This window comes from Trachinotus anak, unplaced genomic scaffold (assembly GCF_046630095.1).
Source record: "Trachinotus anak isolate AG129_WGS33_773 ecotype Australia unplaced genomic scaffold, CSIRO_AGI_Tana_v1 ptg000010l, whole genome shotgun sequence".
Lineage (NCBI taxonomy): Eukaryota > Metazoa > Chordata > Actinopteri > Carangiformes > Carangidae > Trachinotus > Trachinotus anak.
The window spans coordinates 28201721-28229054 of NW_027273861.1; the positions used below are offsets into that span (position 1 = coordinate 28201721).

The 27334-nt window shown below is 43.0% G+C and overlaps 2 protein-coding genes and 1 long non-coding RNA gene across 3 annotated transcripts; all 3 read right to left on the reverse strand.

Moving 5' to 3' along the window:
- Positions 1 to 1893: 1893 nt before the first annotated feature.
- LOC139626288 (integumentary mucin C.1-like) lies at positions 1894 to 7729 on the reverse strand. The gene is made up of 5 exons (XM_071486570.1): positions 6807 to 7729; positions 4929 to 5030; positions 4656 to 4823; positions 4375 to 4491; positions 1894 to 3517 (listed from the first exon to the last, which is right to left on the reverse strand). Exons 1-5 carry the CDS (start codon positions 6856 to 6858, stop codon positions 2922 to 2924), a joined length of 1035 nt encoding a protein of 344 aa, XP_071342671.1. The 5' UTR covers positions 6859 to 7729; the 3' UTR covers positions 1894 to 2921.
- A 3582-nt stretch (positions 7730 to 11311) lies between these two features.
- On the reverse strand, positions 11312 to 12972 carry LOC139626287 (integumentary mucin C.1-like). Its single transcript, XM_071486569.1, has one exon. It carries the CDS (start codon positions 12893 to 12895, stop codon positions 11312 to 11314), a length of 1584 nt encoding a protein of 527 aa, XP_071342670.1. The 5' UTR covers positions 12896 to 12972.
- Positions 12973 to 20609: 7637 nt separating this feature from the next.
- LOC139626291 (uncharacterized) lies at positions 20610 to 25428 on the reverse strand. The gene is made up of 5 exons (XR_011692191.1): positions 24015 to 25428; positions 23447 to 23548; positions 23174 to 23341; positions 22893 to 23009; positions 20610 to 20733 (listed from the first exon to the last, which is right to left on the reverse strand). It is a non-coding gene; the product is annotated as an uncharacterized lncRNA (long non-coding RNA).
- Positions 25429 to 27334: the final 1906 nt, after the last annotated feature.

Genomic DNA, 27334 nt, shown 5'->3' on the forward strand with positions numbered 1-27334 from the left:
CTGGAATGTTCTCTATTCAGTGACGGCATTAATTACTTCTTCCAGTATACCATCTGGTGTGGCAGCTCTGTCACCTTGAGTGACTTTAGGTTCAAGGTCAGAACTCACACTCACCAATGATGTAAAGTAATTGAATAGTTGCATTGAGTTTTCGTTTATATGTTGTCTACAGTTTTGTCTCACAGCGTATTAACTTTAAAAATGTAAAATATTTTTTGTCGACACAGACTCTTTATGTGCTTATGCAAAAAAAGGGTCTCTTCTTTTCTTCTGTGTTCTAATAGAGGGTAAAGACAAGGAGTCCAAGCAGCAGATCAGTTTTCCTGGATGGTGACACTACACCTTATCAGCACCGCTACACTTTATATACTCTACAGGTGTTGAATAACTCTATGACAGATACATGCATATAAACGTCAGGGAATGGGTGTGTTCCCATTTCTGAGATTTTACATAATCACAACATGTCACAACATGAAAAAATGTCAACAAACCTTTTCAGTTAAGTGTTAACTTGATTGAAAGGATTGAGAACCAACACCACATGTTAAAAGTTTGAATTATTGAATTCCACATTTAAAGGAGAACGATTTATTTTGATGGTTCTTTCTCTCTACTGCTTTCTGAGAAGATTTTCTGTGGCTTTATGTCCATACAGCTCAGTTTTCTGCTTCTCGAATTCTTTTTTTAATGTCTCTTAATGTCACACATTGAATCCCTGTCTGTTTTCCTCCTGATCCACAGGAACAGTTACTGTGTGAGTTCAATGCAGGTACAATACACTGCCAGTTTATGGAGATGGAGGTGACATGTTACATGATACATTTCCTGGTCATCAGAAAGGCTGAACTCCAGCAGTAGGAGTTTGTAAATATAGTAGCTTCATTACAACCATGTCAGATCAGCGGAGACAAACAGCCCCTGCATGTAGTTTGTGTGAAACCCTGAAAAAGTAGAATGAAGTCCAATGCACAGTCATGGTTACAGCCCCAATCAGTGACAGCCATGGCTGACGCTATATCATCTAATTTATACAGTCATTTACACTGTATTTAGCTGCGGCAATACGGATGTGGTGTGCACCCAAACACTTCAGACAGTTTGATAATCTTGTTTTGTGATGGACATTGTGTTACCGGGGAGGACACTGACTAACACTGCCCTTCTTCAATTCATCCCACAGCTTGCTTTACCTGTTCAGTTTACAAAACCAGGCAGGCTACACGACTGCTGCACCACCCAATATAGCAACAGTCTCACCTTGAGTGTCAGGTCAGTGGTGTTGTGACGTGACTACACTTTAACACATTAAACTGGAATTGAGTAAAATCAACTCATCTTTTCTTGTTAATTTAATGTAAATCAGTTTGGTTAAATTCAACAACTACTTAGAATTAATCTAGTTTTAATTTTCGGACTTTGGAACTTATAAACATGAGTTGAATTAATGAACTCCTGAAAATTCACTCAACTCATCTAATAAATGAATAATGCTTTCTTTGCGATGACAGCTTAGATTGGCTTCGTTCTAACAGCCAGAATCTAGGCGTAATGTGCTGTGGGTTTTTTGATGTTTGAGACGTTTTTTGTTTCCAAATGTCTGTGAAGTTAAACTGGTTTGCAAGCACTTCTGAATAAATAACATGCTGGTTTTGGTGATGTAAATTTCTGAAGCTTGGGGCTCTTTTGGAACCAGCACTGGCGCCTTGCGTTGAGTTGATGGTGCCGCTGTGGGACTTTCAGGTGATCCACCTTGAGACGCTTCTTGTTGGACTGAGTATTGATCTTACATATTGTTTCTGAGAAACCATCTCTTCATATTTTTTTTTTTGTGACCAATCCCAAACACGTGTATATGCACACTTTGACTCTCAAAAACACATGTAAAAACCATTCTCCATTCCAAAAGATGTCATTTTATTTTTAATATACTGATTTCTTTTTTTCTTTACAACCATCAGACAACCCCTGGAAACCATCTTGCAACCTGCCTGGGGGTCTGGACCCCCAGGTTTAGAATCATTGATTTAGAGAATTAGACTGGTTCTTATCACGGCTGACACTTCGATACTTCCAGTTCATTTCACTCAGTAAGGAACCTTCCTAAGAAAAAAAGACTTTCGGACCATAGCCATAGTTTTTTTATGAAGTGGATGTGCAGGTGAGGTAAGAACCCAGTCGAAGGCTTATGTAAAAAACCTCACCTGAACTTAATGATTTAAAGAATAAAACATGACCAAAGAAACAGAAATAATACATATACATGTACAGTTCGTCAACTCTATTTCCCATATGCTTGGTGCTTATTAATGCCTCTTTTAATGTAATCTTTTGAAAACAGGCAGTGAGGTTGAGGTGTCCTCCAGTGTAGGTTGGGGCTCCACAGTTGTACACCTCTATATTTAACTGAATACTGTCCCTGCTGGTGAGACAAAGGGAGATGCAGATGATTTGATTGTCTTGTTTGATAAGAACATATGTAGGATTTTTTACAAGAATATGGTTGGAAACATTCTGGTAAATTTCTAAATGAAAATACACATTTGTAGAATGTTCATATCAGTTATTTAGACAAAAGATGGACGTTTTCATTCATTTCACTCTAAAGTATTATTAAGTATTATATTACTGTACTTGTAATGTTATAGCATTCAACCCACTAATCCCCAGCAAGCTTGTACCAAGTAATTAAATCTGAAAAAAAGGTTGTTTTTTCCCTCTGTCTCTCTATCTATGGCATCTGTGCCTTCTCATCCCACCTCAGCTTCACCCAGACTCCATCCCCTTTTTCCCTAAATTTGGATTTCCTGCGACCTCCAACTAACAATGGCAGTGAACAATAAACCCAAGTCCAGGCTTCAAAAGTTTCTTTCAGAGTCCGTCTGATGGCTTCAAATGTGCTTTGTCCATGTCTTTGTGTTCTAATAGAGGCTAAAGACAAGGAGTCCAAGCAGCAGATGGATCACACCCAATTGGATACAACGGGCGTCACTGGCAGCAGTTGTAGTTGTTGTTGTTGTTGGGGCAGCAGTTGTTGTTGTTGGGGCAGTGGTTGTTGTTGTTGTTGTTGGGGCAGTGGTTGTTGTTGTTGGGGCAACAGTTGTTGTTGTTGTTGTTGTTGGGGCTACAGTTGTTGTCGTTGTTGTTGGGGCAACAGTTGTCGTAGTTGTTGTTGGGGCAACAGTTGTCGTAGTTGTTGTTGGGGCAGTTGTTGTTGTTGTTGTTGTTGGGGCAGCAGTTGTTGTTGTTGGGGCAGCAGTTGTTGTTGTTGTTGGTGGGGCAGTTGTTGTTGTTGTTGGAGCAATCGTTGTTGTTGTTGGTGGGGCAGTAGTTGTTGTTGTTGGTGGGGCAGTTGTTGTTGCTACAGTATTACACAAACTGGTCCCACAGCAGGCTGGTCCACTGGTGATATTCCCAACATTTTGCATGAATGGGAGGCTTCCCAGGCCAGCAGCAGCTGCACACAGGTTCGTAGATGCGCAGCCAAAGGCTGCAGAAGTGGTGGACCCACTCGTCACTGCAGATGAAAAATCACTGTGTTATTGTAAAAATTCAATTCAGTTATTGTCAGACAATTAATTCCAGGGAGAATTATTCAGATCTTTCCTTTTTCAAGTAACAACATCAAGTGGAAAATCTTGTTTTTGCTGACATCAAGTGGTTGAATGTCTCATTTTGTTGCAGTGATGTACAAGTGTTCTCCAGGACCTCGTGACTGTTAAGGGTGGTGCAACAGAGCTCGTCTGATCACATCCAGTCACACCCAACATGTTCTCTGAGAGTTTTTACAGGTGAAACAGGCTTGAAACTTTCAACCAGCACAGGGCAGCAAAACCCTGTTTTTCAGTCTGGTGTTAAATTACTCTCTAAATGACAGAAGCAGAACCACAATGTAGAAATACTCTGTTACAAGTTAAAGTCTTGCATTAGGCAACTTACTCAAGTAAAGGTACTATCTGAACTAATGTGGTTATCATGTCAAAAGAAAAAGTAGCGACTCTTTCTGAAGAAAGGTTCCTCTCAGTGTTACATGATTTAGAACTGCAACAATTAGTCAATTACTTGATTAGTCTATCAAAAGGAAATGAATGCAATTAATAATCATTTAAGTCAATTTATGAGCAAATTATGATTTTAAAAATGGTTTCATTTTCTTAGATGTCAGTTTCTCAGATGATTTTCATGTTTCCCATTATTGTAACTTGAACTGTAAGTTGAAAAACTCTCAAGTTATGAAGAAACAACTGAGTTGATATCATCACAACTCTATAAGATAAAATCAAGAAACTACAGGTGTGTATTTGAGATGTCAAAGCCAAAGATAGGTGTGTTCCAACCCATGAGTACTGTGTTTACAACAACATGAAGACTCACAACTTGCTTGAAAGCACTGGTCCTCCGCTCCACTACACTGTAATGTATTGGTGCACTGAGAGGTGGCGGGGTCACAAGTCAAACACGACAGGGTGTTAGTTGACTGAGGAGCAGGGACTGAAACAGAACAGACACAACATCATTTATATGAGGATGACAGAACATTGACGTATCACAAAATAAAAACAGAACATGTTGGAAGAAGGATTCCAATATTCTTCCCTTATGTATATCAGCTTGTCTGAGATAAGATCATAAAGAAGTCATTCATCTGTACTTACAAGGTAGAGTTGCAGAGTTGCAGTTATCTGTGTTGCAGCACTGAGCAGATGCAACTGCACTTTGAACACCCAAGTTCACTGAAAATGTCGCAGAGCCTGTAGCTGGACACAAGGAGGGTGATGCACACGCCTTGAAGATTAACTGTGCTGCAGCTCCAGATGAAACAGCTGCAGAGACAAAGTGCAGTTAGTTCATGTTGATGGAAAACACACATAACTTTGCAGCACATGTATTTGACTGAAAAGTAATAGACAACATGAAGAAAAGATTACCGTTAATGGACGCTGATATACACGCCGTCTCTGAGGAACAATTAACCGATGTTGTATTTGAACACTGCAGATCTGTGCAAGTTTGACACACAAGTGCTGCAGCTGCAATGAGGAGAAAACAGTGAAACATGTCACGTTAAATGTGAGAGGTCTTTAGGGTTACAGGGTTTTGATGGTTTATAAAGGCTCAAAAATCTTGTGATAATTGTAGCTGTTGTTCACAAAGATTTTAAGTCATAACGGTTGTATTGGTTAAAAATGATTTAACCCATGAAGTTAGGAAGGTTCCTGGTTGAGTGAAATTCCCTGGAAGTATCTCAGCATCAGCCATGATAAGAGCATGTTAATCCTCTAAATAAATATGAAATACCTAAGGAAAGGAGCTTCAGTGCTTCCTATGTTATCTCCTTGAGCATAGGAAACACTGGACTTGGACCTGGAGCAAATACCATTGTAGTTTCACCCCGGCGTAAATGTAGAAACAGCGGAGCATCTTTTTGACACGACCTGTAATTCTAAAAAGTGGCAATGTCAGGAAACTTTATAAACTTATGTCTAAATCTAATTTATTCTGATTCCTTGCTCAGTCCTTTATTTTTAATGGCTCAGATTCTCTACTTGTGTATTTCTGCGATGTTATCTAATTTCAACAGTTTTGTGGTTTTGTGCTATAAAAAAAAAATAAATAAACCATGACGTTTTTCATCGAGGCCGAGGAAAAGTGGTTAGGAAAAAGTTTTTTTTAAATTTTTTTTTTATATCATTTCGTCGGTGTTAAGACATGTGGCCGGTGAAGCGCATTTGTGATTCGCTGAAATTCCAGGAAGGCGAAATCCATTATGGGAAATGTATTTCGTTTGTTTTTCGGCCGCAAAAAAGTTTTTGAAGTCGCGACTCGGACAGTGTCTGACGGCCTGAGCCAGCGGAGCGACACTGAAGCAGATTACGGCAGTTACCGGGGTAACGGCCAGCGTCACCGCTACTCAGAGGTAAAGATTCACCTGACGCAACACTTTCACTAAACCTTCATTCCTCAGCCTCTGAAGAAAATAGAAACATGAAATAAAAACCAGTTGAAACCTTATTGGCTTTTATTGTGGACTATTGTCTTCACTCTAATATTCATCATCATGATGAAAATATATAATAAACGTGATCAAGAGTTTGACTGAACTGAGGTGTTAACAAATGTGCTTGTTTTTCCAGCAGTAATTTACAATAAAAGTGAGAGGTGTAAGCTGTCAAATGGTTTTTATTTTATGTTTCTATTTGCCTCAGTCTGACTGATAAAGGTTCTAGTTAATGTAAAGTTTTTCCAAGTTAAGTAAAGTTTGAAGTTTTTTTGTTTGTTTGTTTGTTTGTTTGTTTTCAAACAAGGCTTAGGTTTTAGAAAGTTTTTTCGAGGTCACCTTATGTTTTAATGAGTTAAACTGTCTAATATACACTGATGGATTCTTATTATTTAGTTTTTCCTGTTCCACTTGTTTCGACTTTTTCTTGTACTGTTGTACTGTTTCAATGGTAATTTCCCCAGTGGGCATCAACATATATAATATTTGCAATTATATGAAACTAGTTCCGGTTCATTTAAATAAATAATCCATTAGTTCTGCATTAGTTTTTTTTGTCTGTTTCCTATTTAGACTGTTTGCACTGTAAAATGGGAATTTTCCCTCTGGGGATCCATGTAGTGCTATATAATATTTATAAGTTGTGAAATTAGTTCTGGTCAATTTACATCAATAATCCATTGTTTAGTCTATTTTTGTAATTTCTTCTTTAAAAAATGTTTTTGGTAAGATTGAGAACTTGTTAACTGTTTTAAATTAGGTGGTGTATCACCTGCAGAAACTCTCATGTAAGAATCAGTGATGTTACCTGTGCTGCAGAGCGCCCAGATGAGAGTGAGAGAGAGGATCAGCTTCATCATGATGAACAGGTGAGTTCTGCAGATCAGTTTTCCTGGATGGTGACACTGCACCTTATCAGCACCGCTACACTTTATATACTCTACAGGTGTTGAATAAATCTATGACAGATGCATGCGTAAAAACATCAGGGAAGGGGTGTGTTCTAATTTTTCCAGCATGAGTATTCAGACTGTCAACCCCTCTTTTGTTAGGTGGAAAAAAAAACATCACACCCCTTTTAGTTTCATCATTGTCTACTTGTTCGGGATTGTGAGCCAAAACTGAAAGTATAAAGTATTAATTCCACATTTAAATGAGGATGATTTAATATTTTCGGTTTGTTGATACTTCTTTCTCTCTACCGCTAATTGTTCTTTTTTTAATGTGTCTTAATGTCACACATTAAACACCTGATCCATAGTAACAGTGTCTGAGTCCAGTCCAGGTAAAATAAATGGAGACGATTTTAGAGTTTAGAGAGATGTTGTGAAAGAAGAGATGAGATAACACTTTAATAAATGCATTTACTGGTTATTACTCAAAAAGGACAACTGCAGCAGTAGGAGTTCAGGAATATCGTATCTTAATTACAACCTCAACAGCCCACTACAAACAGCCAATCCCTGAATGTGGTTGTGCTACACCCTTAAAAACTCTGATGTACTTCAACGTAGAGCAACAATCAGTGAGAGAAAAACAGCCGGCGTTATATCATCCCATTTCTACAGTCATGATCACAGCTACAGGCAGCAGCAGCCACTTACAGTGAAGCAAGCTAGTTTAACTGCATTAACTAGCTCTGTTTGTTATCTATTTAGCTGCAACTGTACAGATATGGCGTTTGGCTGAGAACAACCACTCATGCTGTTGTCATCCAGGGTCTGACTTATGCATAATACTAAATCAAAACACAGGTTAGAGTTCCTTTGAAGATTGAAGGGAATGTGACACTTATTTTTAGATTATGCCAAATGTATAATGTGGGAACGCAAAAGTAGATCACAAACAACTAGAATTTTGTAAGGCAGTAGCCTGGTGGTTGTGTGTCTCCACCAACCAGCCAAGCTGCAGGAGGTTGTGATGATCTCCCCTTCCTGAGTTACAACATTGAATAATGGCCAGAAGTGAAGTTGACCTTTGACCATTTGGATTTAAAATGTCATCACTTAATCATTTTGTCCTATTAGACATTTGTGTAAAATTGTGTCATAATTATCATAACAATTTTTGAGTTATGGCCAAAAATGTGTTATATGAGGGCACAGTGATCTTGACCTATGACCTTTAACAGCCAAATTCTAATCAGCTCATCCAAGTGAATATTTATTCCAGATGTACTGAAATTCTGCCTGGGCATTGCTGATATATCACATTTACAAGAATCTGGTCAATGTGACCTTAAACTTTGACTTTTGCCTACAAAAGATCTGATCAGTTCATCTTTAAGTCCAAGTGAAGATTTGTGCCAAATGTGAAGAAATTCCTTCAAAGCGGTCTTGAGAAATCACATTCAAGAGTCCAAAACCTTTGACCTTTAACCACCAAAATCTCATCAGTTCGTCCTTGAGTTCAAATGAATTTACGGCATGGATTATGGATTTCTCACAGTAGAAAGCATGTGACACAGCAAGTTATTTCTAATTTGTTGTTTCATGTCAGTCAGTGTGCAGAAGACAAAGACAAACACCTCAGACATTCTTTGATGATCATGCTTTGTGTTGGACAATGTTGTGACAGGCATAAAACTGCCGTGCATACTCGCACCGCCCTTCCTCGCACTCTGTTATCATACAGCTCCATTCACCCATTCAGAGATGGTGTTTACCTAATCAGACTATAGTTTTACCACGACTGCACCACCCAGTGTGGCAGCTGCCTCACCCTGAGTGTCAGGTCAGTGTTCAAACTCACCAGTGTTGTGAAGAGACAGTGCTCAAAAACATTATGCAGGAATTTAGTGGAATCAGCCAATCTTTTCTCATTCGTTTAATGTAAATATGGTAATAAGTTTGGTTATATGCAAGTTTGTTCTACTTAGAATGTCTAGTTTTAATTTTCAGACTTATAAACATGAGTTGCTCTAACTTTAGTTCTTTTGACTTGATGATGATGAGTTCAATGAATGAACTGCTGAGAGTTCACTCAACTCATTAAATTAAGTTTAAGAGGTAACATTTCCTCCATGGAATTTTTAAAACTCATAAAACAACAAACTATTGAACCTGAGCTCAGGTTACACATTTTCAAGGTAGCAGGGGGACGTACAAGTTTGAGGTGCTTAAACTTCAGTTGAGTATTTCAATTGCATGGTTTAGGCCTATACAACTGGATAAGTACATTTTCATCCAGACACACTGATTTGACACCTCAAACACACAAAATGAAGAGAAAGTTATATACATTGGTGGTCCAAGTGTCAAATGTCAGTCATTCAGGTCAGGTTTAGCTGTGATTCTTTTTGTTATGTTTAAAGTGCAACAGGGTATTTTGACATTGACTTTATTATAGGTGTCCATTTATAATGCATGGTTTAGTTCCATGTCAAATCAGGTGACTTACTGAATTTGGCTAAAACACAATAAACACAGGGTCATTCTTTAGATGGTGCAGCTCCTGTTGTTGTTGAACTGATGCCACAGCCACTCTCTATGTATACCTTTGTAATAAGTCTCTGAAAATCAAATGTACGTCTTTACCAGGAAGGTAGGTGTCACACATACGCACATCTTCACTTGTGACATTCTGTTTTCTTTTGTCTGGGTCAGGGCATGTCTTTGTGTGTTATAAAAGGAAAAACAATGCAGGTTTGTTTTTCATTATTGAGTCATCCTGGTGACTGTAGTCACTTTATCTTTTCTTGATTTGTGTGATTTGATTTGCACACAAAACATTACATATACACTGTATGTCATTTTTTTAAGTGGATGAGCAGGTGAGGTAAGAACCTCATTTAGGGCTTATGTTAAAATCTCAGCTCAACATAACGATTTAAATCATACACAATGAGAGAAAAAAAATAAAAATAAGAATTGGAAAACAAAGTGATCAAAAGAAACAGCAAAGACAACATAATATATGCAGTGTATGCAGGAATACAATAATTTTAATGGTGACCAAGTACAAATGAAAATAAAGTTAAAAAATAAACATATACATTTCGTCTTAATTGTTTCTCATCTGGGTGCTTATTAATGTCTCTCTTAATTTAATCTTTCTAAACATCTGGTGAGGGTAAGGCATACACCAGGTGTAGGTTGATTGTTCCACAGTTGTACCCCTCTATATTTAATGGAATACTGCCCCCTGTTGGTGTAATAGAGAGAAAGACGCAGATGGTTTGATTGTCTTATTGAGTAAAAATGTATTTAGGAATTTTTACAGAAATATTGGTAAGGTCAATATTTTAAGTTTATGTAATAGAGAATCTGATGGTTCCCTGGACTGAAAATGAACAAACCTTTTCTGTATTAAATGGATTTTATGGACATTTGTGGGATACATATTGGGCCATACAATATTGTAGTAACTAAGGTAAAATTACATAATGAAAAGAGAGGTTGTGAAAGACAACCAACAGTCACCAAAAATCTAAATTAGTGAGGTCAAATGGCACTTACAGTGTTTAAAGTAAGAGCTATATGTCCACTTTAACTAGTTTGAACTCTTTCAATATTGTGTTGTCTATGGATTAGTCAAACCATTGTTTAAATTTGCTTACCTATTTTTGACCATGAACAAGTAAAAATCACTTCTTCTTTTTTTAAATAGCTCTTACTGAAAGAAAAATGACAAAAAAAATACTGAAAAATCCCACAGAGGAGGCTTTCAGCACTTATTTGTCTGTCTGCCTGTCGACATATTTTATCAGAGTGGTAGCATCACAACCTGCAGGTCAAGTCAGAGAACTGAGTTGAGAACAAAATGAAGGCAGAGTTCAAAGGTGGGTTTGGGCAATACTTATGGGTTTCAACACCAACATGCTTACATGTATGCAGTTGGTGTGATCCTATCTGGTGATTTATTTCATATGAAAAATGTTTTTAAGTGTCCTTTATTCTGTAGCCTCAAAATGGACAGATATTTCTATGTACAGTATATGCTGCTAGAACTATCTCTGCTCTTTCCATATTCTGCATGGACTGATGTTCATTGAATTCCAGCTGAAATAATAATTAGTATATCCAACAGCATATTTTTTCTAATACTCAACATTTCTTGCTTCCAGTGTTTTTATTTTTACCATATTCAGATTTTCTGTGTTTTATATTATTGTAGATGTTATTCAGACAAAACAAGACATTTCACACAACACGACAGACATTTTCAATGTTTTTATTCTTCCATTTATTTCAGACTTAAGTATTATTATGTATAATATTACGACAGTTTAAAAAAAAAAGTTTAAATATTTATAATATTGAATAATGTTACAGCATTCAATCCACTAATCCCCCATGTACCAAGTAAACTGTTCTAAAAGAGGGTAAAAACGAGGAGTCCAAGCAGCAAATGGGTCATGCCTACTCGGATACAACAGGCATCACTCTCAGTAGTTGAACTTGTGGCTGATTGTGTTGCAGAGGTGGAGGTTGTTGTTGTTGCATCAGTGGATGTTGTTGGGGCAGTGGTTGTTGTTGGGACAGAGGTTGTTGTTGTTGGGGCAGTGGTTGTTGTTGTCGGGGCAGTGGTTGTTGTTGGGACAGCAGTTGTTATTGTTGAGGCTGCAGTTGTTGTTGTTGTTGGGGCAGCAGTTGTTGTTGTTGGGGCAGCCGTTGTTGTTGTCTGGGCAGTCGTTGTGGTTGTTGGAGCAGTTGTTGTTGTTGGGGCAGCCGTTGTTGTTGTCTGGGCAGTCGTTGTGGTTGTTGGAGCAGTTGTTGTTGTTGGGGCAGCAGTTGTTGTGGTTGAGGCAGTGGTTGTTGTTGTCGGGGCAGAGGTTATTGTCGGGGCAGCGGTTGTGGTTGTTCGGGCAGCAGTGGTTGTTGTTGGGGCTGCAGTTGTTGTTGTTGGGGCAGTGGTTGTTGTTGGGACAGCGGTTGTTGTTGTTGGGGCAGTGGTTGTTGTTGTTGGGGCAGTGGTTGTGCTTGGGGCTGCAGTTGTTGTGGTTGGAGGAGTTGGTGTTGTTGTTGGGACAGTGGTTGTTGTTGTTGGGGCAGTGGTTGTTGTTGTTGGGGCAGTGGTTGTTGTCGGGGCAGTGGCTGTGCTTGGGGCAGCAGTTGTTGTTGTCGGGTCAGCCGTTGTTGTTGTCTGGGCAGTCGTTGTGGTTGTTGGAGCAGTGGTTGTTGTTGGGGCAGCAGTGGTTGTTGGGGCAGCAGTTGTTGTTGTTGGGGCAGCAGTTGTTGTGGTTATTGCTGGAGCGGCGGCTGTTGTAGTTGTTGTTGGGGCAGTGGTTGTCGTTGGGGCAGCAGTTGTGGTTGTTGGGCCAGCAGTTGTTGTGGTTGGAGAAGCTGTTGTCATTGGGGCGGTAGTTGTTGTGGTTGGAGCAGTTGTTGTTGTTGTTGGAGCAGTGGTTGTTGTTGTAGTTGGGGCAGCGGTTGTTGTCGGGACAGCAGTTTTTGTTGTTGTTGTGGAAGCAGTTGTTGTAGGGGCAGTGGTTGTCGTTGGGGCAGCAGTTGTGGTTGTTGGGCCAGCAGTTGTTGTGGTTGGAGAAGCTGTTGTCATTGGGGCGGTAGTTGTTGTGGTTGGAGCAGTTGTTGTTGTTGTTGGGGCAGTGGTTGTTGTTGTAGTTGGGGCAGCGGTTGTTGTCGGGACAGCAGTTGTTGTTGTTGTTGTGGAAGCAGTTGTTGTAGGGGCAGTGGTTGTCGTTGGGGCAGCAGTTGTGGTTGTTGTTGGGGCAGCAGTTGTTGTGGTTGGAGCAGTTGTTGTTGTTGCAGGGGCAGTGGTTATGCTTGGGGCTGCAGTGGTTGTTGTCGGATTAACCGTTGTTGTCTGGGCAGTCGTTATGGTTGTTGGAGCAGTGGTTATTGTTGGGGCAGCAGTGGCTGTTGGGGCAGCTGTTGTTGTTGTTGAGTCTTCAGTTGTTGTTGGGGCAGCAGTTGTTGTTGGGGTAGTGGTTGTCATTGGGGCAATTGTTGTTGTCAGGGCAGTGGTTGTTGTTGTTGTTGGGGCAGCAGTTGTTGTTGTTGTTGGGGCAGTGGTTGTTGTTGTCGGGGCAGTGGTTGTTGTTAGTGCTGCAGTTGTTGTCGTTGGGGCAGTGGTTGTTGTTGTTGTAGGGGCAGTGGTTATGCTTGGGGCTGCAGTGGTTGTTGTCGGATTAACCGTTGTTGTCTGGGCAGTCGTTATGGTTGTTGGAGCAGTGGTTATTGTTGGGGCAGCAGTGGCTGTTGGGGCAGCTGTTGTTGTTGTTGAGTCTTCAGTTGTTGTTGGGGCAGCAGTTGTTGTTGGGGTAGTGGTTGTCATTGGGGCAATTGTTGTTGTCAGGGCAGTGGTTGTTGTTGTTGTTGGGGCAGCAGTTGTTGTTGTTGTTGGGGCAGTGGTTGTTGTTGTCGGGGCAGTGGTTGTTGTTAGTGCTGCAGTTGTTGTCGTTGGGGCAGTGGTTGTTGTTGTTGTAGGGGCAGCAGTTGTTGAGGCTGCAGTTGTTGTTGGGGAAGCTGTTGTTGGTGGGGCAGCGGTTGTCGTTGGGGCAGCAGTTGTGGTTGTTGGGGCAGCAGTTGTTGTAGTTGGAACAGCTGTTGTCGTTGGGGCAGCAGTTGTTGTTTGAACAGCAGTTGTTGTTGTTGGGACAGTGGTTGTTGTTGTTGGGACAGTGGTTGTTGTCGGGGCAGCAGTGGTTGTAGTTGGAGCAGCTGTTGTCGTTGGGGCAGCAGTTGTTGTTCTTGGGGCGGTTGTTGTTGTTGTTGGAACAGCAGTTGTTGTTGTTGGGGCAGTGGTTGTTGTTGTGGGGGCAGCAGTTGTTGTTGGGGCAGCAGTGGTTGTTGGGGCAGCAGTTGTTGTTGAGGCTACAGCAGTTGTTGTTGGGGCAGTGGTTGTTGATGGGGCAGCAGTTCTTGTGGTCGGAGCAGCTGTTGTTGTTGGGGCAGGAGTTGTTGTTGGGGCAGCAGTTGTTGGGGCAGTGGTTGTGGTTGTTTGAGCAGCAGTTGTTGTTGGGGCAGCAGTTGTAGTTGGGGCAGTGGTTGTGGGGGCAGCAGTGGTTGTGGTTGTTGTTGGGGCAGTGGTTGTTGTTGGGGCAGCAGTTGTTAGGGCAGTGGTTGTGGTTGTTTGAGCAGCAGTTGTTGTTGGGGCAGCAGTTCTTGTTGTTGGGGCAGCAGTTGTTGTGGTTGGAGCAGCGGTTGTTGTTGTTGTTGGGGCAACAGTTGTTGTGGTTGGAGCAGCTGTTGTCGTTGGGGCAGGAGTTGTTGTTGTTGGGGCAGTTGTTGTTGTTGATGTTGGGACAACAGTTGTTGAGGCTGCAGTTGTTGTTGTTGTTGGGGAAGCTGTTGTTGTTGGGGCAGCGGTTGTTGTTGGGGAAACAGTTATTGTGGTTGAAGCAGCTGTTGTTGTTGGGGCAGCAGTTGTTGTTTGGACAGCAGTTGTTGTTGGGATAGTTGTTGTTGTGGTTGGAGCAGCTGTGGTCGTTGGGGCAGGAGTTGTTGTTGTTGGGGCAGCAGTGGTTATTGGGGCAGCAGTTGTTGTTGAGTCTGCAGTTGTTGTTGGGGCAGCAGTTGTTGTTGAGGCTGCAGTTGTCGTTGTCGCAGCAGCAGTTGTCGTTGGGGCAGCTGTTGTTGTGGTTGGAGCAGTTGTTGTTGGGGCAGTGGTTGTGGTTGGAGCAGCTGTTGTTGTTTGGGCGGTTGTTGTTGTGGTTGGAGCAGTTGTTGTTGTTGTTGTTGGGGCAGTGGTTGTTGTTGCCGGGGCAGTGGTTGTGCTTGGGGCTGCAGTTGTTGTTGTCGGGTTAACCGTTGTTGTTGTCTGGGTAGTCGTTGTGGTTGTTGGAGCAGTGGTTGTTGTTGGGGCAGCAGTGGTTGTTGGGGCAGCCGTTGTTGTTGAGGCTGCAGTTGTCGTTGTTGGGGAAGCCGTTGTTGTTGGGGTAGTGGTTGTCTTTGGGGCAGCAGTTGTTGTGATTGGAGCAGTTGTTGTTGTTGTTGGGGCTGTGGTTGTTGTTGGGGCAGTTGTTGTTGTTGTCGGGGCTGGGGTTGTTGTTAGTGCTGCAGTTGTTGTCGTTGGGGCAGTGGTTGTTGTTGTTGTCTGGGCAGCAGTTGTTGAGGCTGCAGTTCTTGTTGTTGGGGAAGCTGTTGTTGGTGGGGCAGCGGTTGTCATTGGGGCAGCAGTTGTGGTTGTTGGGGCAGCAGTTGTTGTGGTTGGAGCAGCTGTTGTCATTGGGGCAGCAGCAGTTGTTGTTGTTTGGACAGTGGTAGTTGTTGTTGTTAGGGCAGCAGTTGTTGTTGTTGGGGCTGTGGTTGTGGTTGTTGGAGCAGTGGTCGTTGTTTGGGCAGCAGTTGTTGTTGGGGCAGCAGTTGTTGTTGGGGCAGTTGTTGTTGGGACAGCAGTTGTAGTTGGGGCAGTGGTTGTGGTTGTGGGGGCAGCAGTTGTTGTTGTTGTTGGGGCAGTGGTTGTTGTTGGGGCTGCAGTTTTTGGGGCAGTGGTTGTGGTTGTTTGAGCAGTGGTTGTTGTTGGGGCAGCAGTTGTTGTTGTTGGGGCAGCAGTTGTTGTGGTTGGAGCAGCGGTTGTTGTTGTTGTCGGGGCAACAGTGGTTGGGGCTGTAGTTGTTGTGGTTGGAGCAGCTGTTGTCGTTGGGTCAGGAGTCGTTGTTGTTATTGTTTGGACAGCAGTTGTTGAGACTGCAGTTGTTGTTGTTTGGGAAGCTGTTGTTGTTGGGGCAGCGGTTGTTGTTGTGGCAGCAGTTGTTGTGGTTGGAGCAGCTGTTGTCGTTGGGGCAGCAGCGGTTGTTCGGACAGCAGTTGTTGTGGTTGGAGCAGTGGTTGTTGTTGTTGTTGGGGCAACAGTTGTTGTGGCTGCAGTTGTTGTGGTTGGAGCAGCTGTTGTCGTTGGGGCAGGAGTTGTTGTTGTTGGGGCAGCAGTTGTTGTTGAGGCTGCAGTTTTGGTTGTTGCGGCAGCAGTTGTTGTGGTTGGTGCAGCTGTTGTCGTTGGGGCAGCAGTTGTTGTAGTTGGAGCAGTTGTTGTTGGGGCAGTGGTTGTTGTTGTTGGAGCAGCGGTTGTTGTTTGGGTGATTGTTGTTGTGGTTGGAGCAGTTGTTGTTGTTGTTGTTGGGGCAGTGGTTGTTGTTTTTGGGGCAGTGGTTGTTGTGGTTGGAGCAGCTGTTGTTGTTTGGGTGATTGTTGTTGTGGTTGGAGCAGTTGTTGTTGTTGTTGTTGGGGCAGTGGTTGTTGTTGCCGGGGCAGTGGTTGTGCTTGGGGCTGTTGTTGTTGTTGTCGGGTTAACCGTTGTTGTTGTCTGGGCAGTCGTTGTGGTTGTTGGAGCAGTGGTTGATGTTGGGGCAGCAGTGGTTGTTGAGGCTGCAGTTGTCGTTTGGGCCGGAGTTGTTGTTGTTGGGGCGGTTGTTGTTGTTGTTGTTGTTGGGGCTGCAGTTGTTGTGGTTGGAGCAGCGGTTTTTGTTGTCGGGGCAACAGTTGTTGGGGCAGCAGTTGTTGTGGTTGGAGCAGATGTTGTCGTTGGGGCAGGAGTTGTTGTTGAGGCTGCAGTTGTTGTTGTTGTTTTTGTTGGGGCAGCAGTTGTTGTTGTGGGGGCAGTGGTTGTTGTTGTGGGGGCAGTGGTTGTTGTTGTTGGGGCAGCGGTTGTTGTTGGGGCAGCGGTTGTTGTTGTTCGGGCAGTGGTTGTTGTTAGTGCTGCAGTTGTTGTCGTTGGAGCAGTGGTTGTTGTTGTTGTAGGGGCAGCAGTTGTTGAGACTGCAGTTGTTGTTGTGGGGGAAGCTGTTGTTGTCGGGGCAGTGGTTGTCGTTGGGGCAGCAGTTGTGGTTGTTGGGGCAGCAGTTGTTGTGGTTGGAGCAGCTGTTGTCGTTGGGGCAGCAGTTGTTTGGACAGCAGTTGTTGTTGTTGGGGCTGTGGTTGTGATTGTGGTTGTTGGAGCAGTGGTTGTTGTTTGGGCAGCAGTGGTTGTTGGGGCAGCAGTTGTTGTGGTTGGAGCAGCTGTTGTCGTTGGGGCAGGAGTTGTTGTTGTTGGGGCAGTTGTTGTTGTTGTTGTTGGGACAGCAGTTGTTGTTGGGGCAGTTGTTGTGGTTGTGGGGGCAGCAGTTGTTGTTGAGGCTGCAGCTGTTGTTGTTGTTGGGGCAGCAGTTGTTGTGGTTGGAGCAGCTGTTGTCGTTGGGGCAGGAGTTGTTGTTGTTTGGGCGGTTGTTGTTGTTGGGGCAGTGGTTGTGGTTGTGGGGGCAGTTGTTGTTGTTGTGGCTGCAGTTGTTGTTGTTGTTGTTGGGGCTGCAGTTGTTCTGGTTGGAGCAGCAGTTGTTGTTGTCGGGGCAACAGTTGTTGGGGCAGCAGTTGTTGTGGTTGGAGCAGCTGTTGTGGTTGGGGCAGTTGTTGTTGTTGGGGCAGCAGTTGTTGTGGTTGGAGCAGTTGTTGTTGTTGGGGCAGTTGTTGTTGTTGTTGTTGGGGCAGTGGTTGTTGTTGTTGGGGCAGTGGTTGTTGTTGTAGGGGCAGCAGTTGTTGAGACTGCAGTTGTCGTTGTTGGGGAAGCTGTTGTTGTCGGGGCAGTGGTTGTCGTTGGGGCAGCAGTTGTGGTTGTTGGGGCAGCAGTTGTTGTAGTTGGAGCAGCTGTTATCGTTAGGGCAGCAGTTGTTGTTCGGACAGCAGTTGTTGTTGTTGGGGTTGTGGTTGTGATTGTGGTTGCTGGAGCAGTGGTCGTTGTTTGGGCAGCAGTGGTTGTTGAGGCAGCAGTTGTTGTTGAGGCTGCAGCTGTTGTTGTTGTTGTTGGGGCAGTGGTTGTTGATGGGGCAGCAGTTGTTGTGGTTGCAACAGCTGTTGTCGTTGGGGCAGGAGTTGTTGTTGGGACAGCAGTTGTAGTTGGGGCAGTGGTTGTGGTTGTTGGGGCAGCAGTTGTTGAGGTTGGAGCAGCTGTTGTCGTTGGGGCAGCAGTTGTTGTTGAGACAGCAGTTGTTGTTGTTGGGGCTGTGGTTGAGGTTGTTGGAGCATTGGTCGTTGTTGGGGCAGCGGTTGATTTTGAGGCTGCAGCTGTTGTTGTTGTTGGGGCAGTGGTTGTTGATGGGGCAGCAGTTGTTGTGGTTGGAGCAGCTGTTGTCGTTTGGGCCGGAGTTGTTGTTGTTGGGGCGGTTGTTGTTGTTGTTGGGACAGCAGTTGTTGTTGGGGCAGTGGTTGTGGTTGTGGGGGCAGCAGTTGTTGTTGTGGCTGCAGTTGTTGTTGTTGTTGTTGTTGGGGCAGCAGTTGTTGTGGTTGGAGCAGCGGTTTTTGTTGTCGGGGCAACAGTTGTTGGGGCAGCAGTTGTTGTGGTTGGAGCAGATGTTGTCGTTGGGGCAGGAGTTGTTGTTGTTGGGGCAGTTGTTGTTGTTTTTGTTGGGACAGCAGTTGTTGTTGTGGGGGCAGTGGTTGTTGTTGTGGGGGCAGTGGTTGTTGTTGTTGGGGCAGTGGTTGTTGTTGGGGCAGTGGTTGTTGTTTTTCGGGCAGTGGTTGTTGTTAGTGCTGCAGTTGTTGTCGTTGGGGCAGTGGTTGTTGTTGTTGTAGGGGCAGCTGTTGTTGAGACTGCAGTTGTTGTTGTGGGGGAAGCTGTAGTTGTCGGGGCAGTGGTTGTCGTTGGGGCAGCAGTTGTTTGGACAGCAGTTGTTGTGGTTGGAGCTGTGGTTGTGATTGTGGTTGTTGGAGCAGTGGTTGTTGTTTGGGCAGCAGTTGTTGTTGAGGCTGCAGCTGTTGTTGTTGGGGCAGTGGTTGTTGATGGGGCAGCAGTGGTTGTTGGGGCAGCAGTTGTTGTTGAGGCTGCAGCTGTTGTTGTTGGGGCAGTGGTTGTTGATGGGGCAGCAGTTGTTGTGGTTGGAGCAGCTGTTGTCGTTGGGGCAGGAGTTGTTGTTGTTGGGGCAGATGTTGTTGTTGTTATTGGGACAACAGTTGTTGTTGGGGCAGTTGTTGTGGTTGTGGGGGCAGCAGTGGTTGTTGGGGCCGCAGTTGTTGTTGAGGCTGCAGCTGTTGTTGTTGTTGGGGCAGCAGTTGTTGTGGTTGGAGCAGCTGTTGTCGTTGGGGCAGGAGTTGTTGTTGTTGGGGCGGTTGTTGTTGTTGGGGCAGTGGTTGTGGTTGTGGGGGCAGCAGTTGTTGTTGTGGCTGCAGTTGTTGTTGTTGGGACAGCGGTTGTTGTTGTGGGGGTAGCGGATGTTGTTGTGGGGGCAGTAGTTGATGTTGTGGCTGCAGTTGTTGTTGTTGTTGGGGCAGTTGTTGTTGTTGGGGCAGTGGTTGTTGTTGTTTGGGCGGTTGTTGTTGTTGGGGCAGTGGTTGTGGTTGTGGGGGCAGCAGTTGTTGTTGTGGCTGCAGTTGTTGTTGTTGGGGCTGCAGTTGTTGTGGTTGGAGCAGCAGTTGTTGTTGTCGGGGCAACAGTTGTTGGGGCAGCAGTTGTTGTGGTTGGAGCAGCTGTTGTGGTTGGGGCAGTTGTTGTTGTTGGGGCAGCAGTTGTTGTGGTTGGAGCAGTTGTTCTTGTTGGGGCAGTTGTTGTTGTTGTTGTTGGGGCAGCGGTTGTTGTTGTTGGGGCAGCAGTTGTTGAGACTGCAGTTGTTGTTGTTGGGGAAGCTGTTGTTGTCGGGGCAGTGGTTGTCGTTGGGGCAGCAGTTGTGGTTGTTGGGGCAGTAGTTGTTGTGGTTGGAGCAGCTGTTATAGTTAGGGCAGCAGTTGTTGTTCGGACAGCAGTTGTTGTTGTTGGGGTTGTGGTTGTGATTGTGGTTGTTGGAGCAGTGGTCGTTGTTTGGGCAGCAATGGTTGTTGAGGCAGCAGTTGTTGTTGAGGCTGCAGCTGTTGTTGTTGTTGTTGGGGCAGTGGTTGTTGATGGGGCAGCAGTTGTTGTGGTTGCAACAGCTGTTGTCGTTGGGGCAGGAGTTGTTGTTGAGACAGCAGTTATTGTTGGGACAGCAGTTGTTGTTGGGGCAGTGGTTGTGGTTGTTGGGGCAGCAGTTGTTGAGGTTGGAGCAGCTGTTGTCGTTGGGGCAGCAGTTGTTGTTGAGACAGCAGTTGTTGTTGTTGGGGCTGTGGTTGAGGTTGTTGGAGCAGTGGTCGTTGTTGGGGCAGCGGTTGTTGTTGAGGCTGCAGCTGTTGTTGTTGTTGGGGCAGTGGTTGTTGATGGGGCAGCAGTTGTTGTGGTTGGAGCAGCTGTTGTCGTTTGGGCCGGAGTTGTTGTTGTTGGGGCGGTTGTTGTTGTTGTTGGGACAGCAGTTGTTGTTGGGGCAGTGGTTGTGGTTGTGGGGGCAGCAGTTGTTGTTGTGGCTGCAGTTGTTGTTGTTGTTGTTGTTGGGGCAGCAGTTGTTGTGGTTGGAGCAGCGGTTTTTGTTGTCGGGGCAACAGTTGTTGGGGCAGCAGTTGTTGTGGTTGGAGCAGATGTTGTCGTTGGGGCAGGAGTTGTTGTTGTTGGGGCAGTTGTTGTTGTTTTTGTTGGGACAGCAGTTGTTGTTGTGGGGGCAGTGGTTGTTGTTGTTGGGGCAGTGGTTGTTGTTGTTCGGGCAGTGGTTGTTGAGACTGCAGTTGTTGTTGTGGGGGCAGCAGTTGTTTGGACAGCAGTTGTTGTTGTTGGGGCTGTGGTTGTGATTGTGGTTGTTGGAGCAGTGGTTGTTGTTTGGGCAGCAGTGGTTGTTGGGGCAGCAGTTGTTGTTGTTGGTGGGGCAGTTGTTGTTGTTACAGTGTTACACAAACTGGTCCCACAGCAGGCTGGTCCACTGGTGATGTTCCCAACATTTTGCAGGAATGGGAGGCTTCCCAGGCCAGCAGCAGCTGCACACAGGTTTGAAGAGGCACAGCCAAAGGCTGCAGAAGTGGTGGACCCACTCGTCACTGTCGATGAAAAATTGCTGTTATTATATAAATTCAATTCAGTTATTGTCTGTCAGTTATTATTGTTTAATTAAATCCAGGGAGAATTCTCCAGATCTTTCACTTTACAAGTAACAACATCAAGTGGAAAATCTTGTTTTTGCTGACATCAAGTGGTTTAATGTCTCATTTTGTTGCAGTGATGTACAAGTGTTCTCCAGGACCTAGTGACTGTTAAGGGTGGTGCAAGTGTGATGTAAGTGTGCATTTTCACAGGTGAAACAGGCTTGAAACTTTCAACCAGCGCAGGGCAGCAAAATACTTTTTTTCAGTCTGGTGTTAATGGGGAAATGAAACGTGCATGTTTTGGCACTACCAGTGCCTTGGAGAAAAAAAACACCTTGGCAAAAAAAAAAAAATTCAAAAGTTGTTAAAACCACAGATATGTTAAATTTATTTGCATAATTTCTACCTCGCTATTTAGCTAGCCAGTCGCCATTTTGGAATAATGCGATTGCCTACATCAGGGGTTGGTTGGTTCCGTTGGTCTGCTTAGACAGTAAAGTGTTACTGAACCTGGTAAAAACTAAAAAAGCTAAAAAAGGCGCAGTACCAAGCAGGTAGACCTGGCATCGGCCAATCAAAAACGCCTTTATTGCAAGCCAATGGTGGAGTGGTATAAAAAAGGTAAGCAAAGTCAGGTCTCCAGCGGTCTCCTAGATACATGGTTATTACTTAATTAAAAAGCTTGCTAAAAACTTTACTGCACACACTGCATATGGGAGAAACAAGATGATGGTGAGGATCATAACGGAATTTGGGATAACGTCTGTGGATTATTTAACGTTTGGAAAACGTGAAGTCAAGGTAAGAAATATTTAGGATATTGAGGAGATTTGCACAAGCTCTGACCTCTGGCTGAGGAATCAGATGTTTGGTCAGGAGCGACATGAGTTTTAGGTGAATACTTGCAGATCTGGGTTTCAGTTGTGGTTCATTTTTAATTGTTGACAGATGCTGTGGAAATCTTTAGTCCAGAGACATAACTGTGTGAGGATGGGAGCGGGAGCAATAGGTGTTGTTTGGAGTGAAAAATGTGTTCAGTGAGACACTCATGATGACCTTTATTGAAGTCAGTGTTGTGGTGGTGTTGTTCATATCAAGCAGCTACTGTACGTTTCTGAGACATATTGGAGAATACCGATTGTTTTGATGTGGACATAGCTGATGTCTTTGGTGACTTCTGTAGGTTGCTAAATGCCCTACCTGTCTCTTCCCTGTCTGGCTGGCGCAGTCAAAGTCAAAAAAGTCATTTTTACGGCCAGGAGCAATACAGTAGGGCCCTCCCTTTGTCCTCTGGTGTCTTGCGGCTCGTCAGTCTCCATTTTTAGCTGTCACTGTCTGTCTCCTCACCTCTGTCTCTCACTGTCACTGTCTTCCACATCTGTAGCTTTCAATGTCTCTATCCTCCACGTCTCTGTCTTTCACAGTTTTTATCTTTCACTATCTATCTTTAACTGTGTCTGTCTTCCAACTCTGTCTTTCACTGTATTTATCTTTCACCATCTATCTTTAACTGTCTGCCTTTCAATCTCTGTCTCTCACTGTCTCCACCGATCTATCTGTTCCAGAGAGCACAGAAACAACCCTGTGACGTCACAGGTTATAGTGCAGCAAGATGGCAGCGCCCTTGAAACAAAACATAAAACGGAGCTTCTTTTTTCTTTCATATGTTTACATTTGTCATGCTTATTATATAATTGTTGAGTAGAGTGGATATCCATTTAGTGAATAATGTTAATTTGATTTACTGTTTCATATCCACTTTAAATTACTCTCTAAATGACAGTAGCAGTTCCACAATGCAGAAATACTCTGTTAAAAGTAAAAGTCTTGCATGAAGAAAGTTACTTAAGTAAATGTACGTATCTGAAATGATGTGGTTATCATGTCAAAAGTAAAAATAGCTACTCTTTCTGAAGAAAGGTTCCTCTCATTTTTATACAATTTAGATCTGAGATAGTTAATTAATTACTTGATCAATTAAAAGAAAATTAACACAAAACTCTTAATAATCATTTAAGTCAGTTCGGGGGCAAAACCTCAAAAACTCAGCAAAAATCTTAATCTGTAGTCACAAAAGATGTCACATAAATATAGTGCAGTAAAAGAAGACTCACCACTTGCTTGAAAGCACTGGTCCTCCGCTCCACTACACTGTAATGTATTGGTGCACTGAGAGGTGGCGGGGTCACAAGTCAAACACGACAGGGTGTTAGTTGACTGAGGAGCAGGGACTGAAACAGAACAGACACAACATCATTTATATGAGAACGACAGAACATTGAAGTATCACAAAATAAAAACAGAACATGTTGGAAGAAGAATTCCAATATTCTTCCCTTATGTATATCAGCTTGTCTGAGATAAGATCATAAAGAAGTCATTCATCTGTACTTACAAGGTAGAGTTGCAGAGTTGCAGTTATCTGTGTTGCAGCACTGAGCAGATGCAACTGCACTTTGAACACCCAAGTCCACTGAAAATGTCTGAGAGCATGGAGCTGGACACAAGGAGGGTGATGCACACGCCTTGAAGATTTGCTGAAATGGAGTTCCAGATGAAACAGCTGCAGAGACAAAGTGCAGTTAGTTCATGTTGATGGAAAACACACATAACTTTGCAGCACATGTATTTGACTGAAAAGTAATAGACAACATGAAGAAAAGATTACCGTTAATGGAGGCTGTTACACACGCCGTCTCTGAGGAACATGGAACTGGTGCTGTGCTTGAACATTGATCATCTGTGCAAGTTTGACACACAAGTGCTGCAGCTGCAATGAGGAGAAAAATAGGGAAAAAAGGTCATATTAAATATTAGAGGTCTTTAGGGTTACAGGGTCAAAAATCTTCTATTAATTGTAGCTGTTGATCACAGATATTTTAAGACATAATGGTTGTAATGTTTAAAAATGATTTAAAGTGTGTAATATACACTGTTAGACTCTGATTGTTTAGTTCTTTATCTGTTTCTTATCTATTTAGATTTTTTCTTGCACTGCTGTAGCATGTGAATTTTCCCTCTGGGGATCAATAAAGTCTTATATCATATTTTCAATGATATGAAAGTAGTTCAGGTTAATTAAAAGTAATAATCCGCTTTTATTTAGTTTACTATTTCTTCATAAAAAATAGCTCATCAGACGATGAGGACACAACTTTTTTTAGGACTTGTTAACTGTTTTAAATTAGGTGGTGTATCACCTGCAGAAACTCTCATGTAAGAATCAGTGATGTTACCTGTGCTGCAGAGCGCCCAGATGAGAGTGAGAGAGAGGATCAGCTTCATCATGATGAACAGGTGAGTTCTGCAGATCAGTTTTCCTGGATGGTGACACTGCACCTTATCAGCACCGCTACACTTTATATACTCTACAGGTGTTGAACAAATCTATGACTTGTGCGACAGATGCATGTGTATTAACGTCAGGGATTGGGTGTGTGTTACCATTTTTACATCATGAGCTTTCAGACTGTCATCTCCTCCTTTGTTAGGTGGAAAAACATCACACCTTTTCACACCCTTTTAGTTTCATCAGTGTTTATTTGTTCAGGATTGTGAACCAAAAGTATGAAGTTAGAAATTTTAAATTCCACATTTAAATGAGAATGAATTCATTTGTTCTCTCTCTCTACTTTTTGTGAGGTCACATTGACCTATGACCTGCAGCAGCCAAACTCTAATTTGTTCACCCAAGTGAATGTTTATTCCAGATGTACTGAAATTCCTTCTGGGCATTCCTGATACAGTGTGTTCACTGTGACCTTGAACGTTCATTTTTTAGTCCAAGTGAAGATTTGCGCCAAATGTGAAGAAATTCCCTCAGGGCGTTACTGAGATATTACGTCCTTGAGGATGGGACGTACAAATGGACAACCTGAAAAGAAAATGTCTCGGGTCCTGGCTGTTGCCGGTGTAGAGGCATTAAAATCCCATCCTGACCCCTGCTGCCTCAGTATTGGAAATAAGTCCAGAATTTACAGACAAAAACTGTTGTGCTTTATTTTTTTTAAGTTTTGTCAATAAACCAGAGGATTTGTTTCAGAAAAACGTTATAAAAAATAGTCAGGTGTTCAATCATTTATATGGTACCCACCGATCTACATTTTCATTGAATAAAAATCCTGCGTATGATCTTTATTCTTTAATTATATTTGTGGAACATCATATAAAATCGCTTAGGTGACTTTTAATAATTCTCACAGTAGAAACCATTTGACACAACAAGTTGTTTCTCATTTCTCATTTTGTTGTTTCGTGTCATGTCAGTGAACAGAAGACAAACACAAACACCTCACAAGTTCTTTGATGATCATGATGTGTTGGACAAGGTTGTGACAGGGAGAAAACTGTCGTGCATATTCGCACCGCCCTTCCTCGCACCCTATTATGGTACAAATCCATTCACCCATTCAGAGATGGTGTTTATTTAACCAGACTATAGTTTTACCACTACTGCACCATCCAGTGTGGCAGCTGCCTCACCCTGAGTGTCAGGTCAGTGCTCAAACTCACCAGTGTTATGTAGCAACAGCACTGAAAAACATTATACACATTATACAAGAATTTAGTGGAATCAGCCAATCTTTTCTGATTCGTTTAATGTAAATATGTTCATAAGTTTGGTTATATGCAAGTTTGCGCTACATAAAATGTCTAGTGTTAATTTGCAGACTTAAATAATACTAAATCATAATACAGCTGCAAGTTCCTTTGTAGATTGATGGGAATGTGGCACCTATTTCTAGGTGATGTAAAATGCAGACTTATAAACATGAGTTATTCTATCTTGAACAACTCATGTTGAAGTTCAATGGGTGAACTGCTGAGAGTTCACTCATTAAATGAGGTTTTTGTTGGGACAAAAGTAGCAGATTAACAGACTTCCCAGCATGTATTGTTTGAGAGTTAAAACTCTCCAGAGATTTGTCTTTTAGTTCAAAGAAAACATTCACAATGTGAACTTGCTGTGTCTTTCATACATGAGAACGTAAGTCATGGTTGTTTCTTTTGATAATAATGAAAAAATGACCCTGATGAAGGTTACTATTGAATTCAGTCACAGGGAGCAGTCTCACATGTTGTCTCTGCAGCTGTAAGGTCTTCATATGAAGAACTGACTCTGACTCTAAACAAACTGATGAACTGTATGTAATGACTGTGTACGTGACTAAACAGGTAACTAAATATCTTAACTTTATTGAATTTATTTTCTCAAATTCAGTTCTCTAACTTAGATTTCCATCTTTAAAACTCAGAAAAAAAAACAAACCAAACCATTTAACCTGAGTTCAGTTAACTCACACTTTTAAAGTGACAGTTCAGGTTATCTGATGTGAGGTTGTGTGAGGTGGTCATGCATTGTCAGTGTGTTGCCTGCAGTAGACTCAGATCAGCATGTTGCCAGTTTAGAGAAGTGGCCCGGAGCAACGGCACCGAAGCTGAGCGATGTCCTGCTGTGCACGGGGTCAGCAGAAAAAAAGTGTTTTAGATGCTTTTGAAAGATGCCCACTGAAACAATCCAATATCTGTTGAAATGTACGCTTCATTCAGATTATTATCAGCACTTTATTTTCCTGTCAAAGCAAAGTGAAATGGTCTAGTTCAATGTCACTTCAGGTGACTTACTGAATTTGGTTTTAAGACAGTAAACACAAGATCATTCTTTAGATGGTGCTGCTCCTGTTGTTGTTGAACTGATGCCACAGCCTGTCTCTATTTATACCCACAAACCACAAGTCTGACTCAAATCTGCGATTTGAATTAAGCTGTGATGTCATGTGCTGTACCAGGTGAGCCACTGGGATGCCACACTGGTGTTTTTACTGGCAGAAGCTAATCACTGACGCCAACATTATATAACATGTATTTTCTCACAGCGCTCAGAACCTGTCAGCTGTCTGCTCAGTAATAAACTTCTCCAGTCCACTTGTAGGCTATAGCTGGTTTGGTTTTACATTACATTATTTGAGGACATAGTTTATAAATGAAATGTACAAAAATCCGGGACGAATTGCGTCATTTTATTTTCAAGTACGGAACTGTCCCATATTACACGGTGGAAACCCTAGTGTGACCATCTATCATAAATGATAGGTAGGAGGTGCAGCATTTTTTGTTACCAGTCTTTTCCCGGAGGTTGTCTGATATCGCTCCTGTGAACTGGGTACAGGCCATGTCGTTGGTGCATGTTGGATTCACAGTCAAGCTGTTCTTTTTCATCAGTGTGATCGGGGATTCTTCGAACAGGAGTTCCTCCTTCGCCATGTTATAGGCTGCAATGACCTCGTAACAAGTTTAGAGCTGCCTGCAATGGATGGGCGACATTGCTTACACAACACACACAAAAAGCCACAGGTACTGAGTTTGCTCTGTCTCTCTCCCTGTCTGCAGCTGCTCTCTCATCATTGGTTGTGACTGAGTCAGGATCGTCGGCTTTCCCTCCTCACCTGCCTCCTCCACTTTGTTTTCATTTTGTTTTTTAAAAATAAATTCATTTTCAATAATTTCATCCTTCGAACACGGTAACTGGATTGCCAAATGGATTGTTTCACATGCT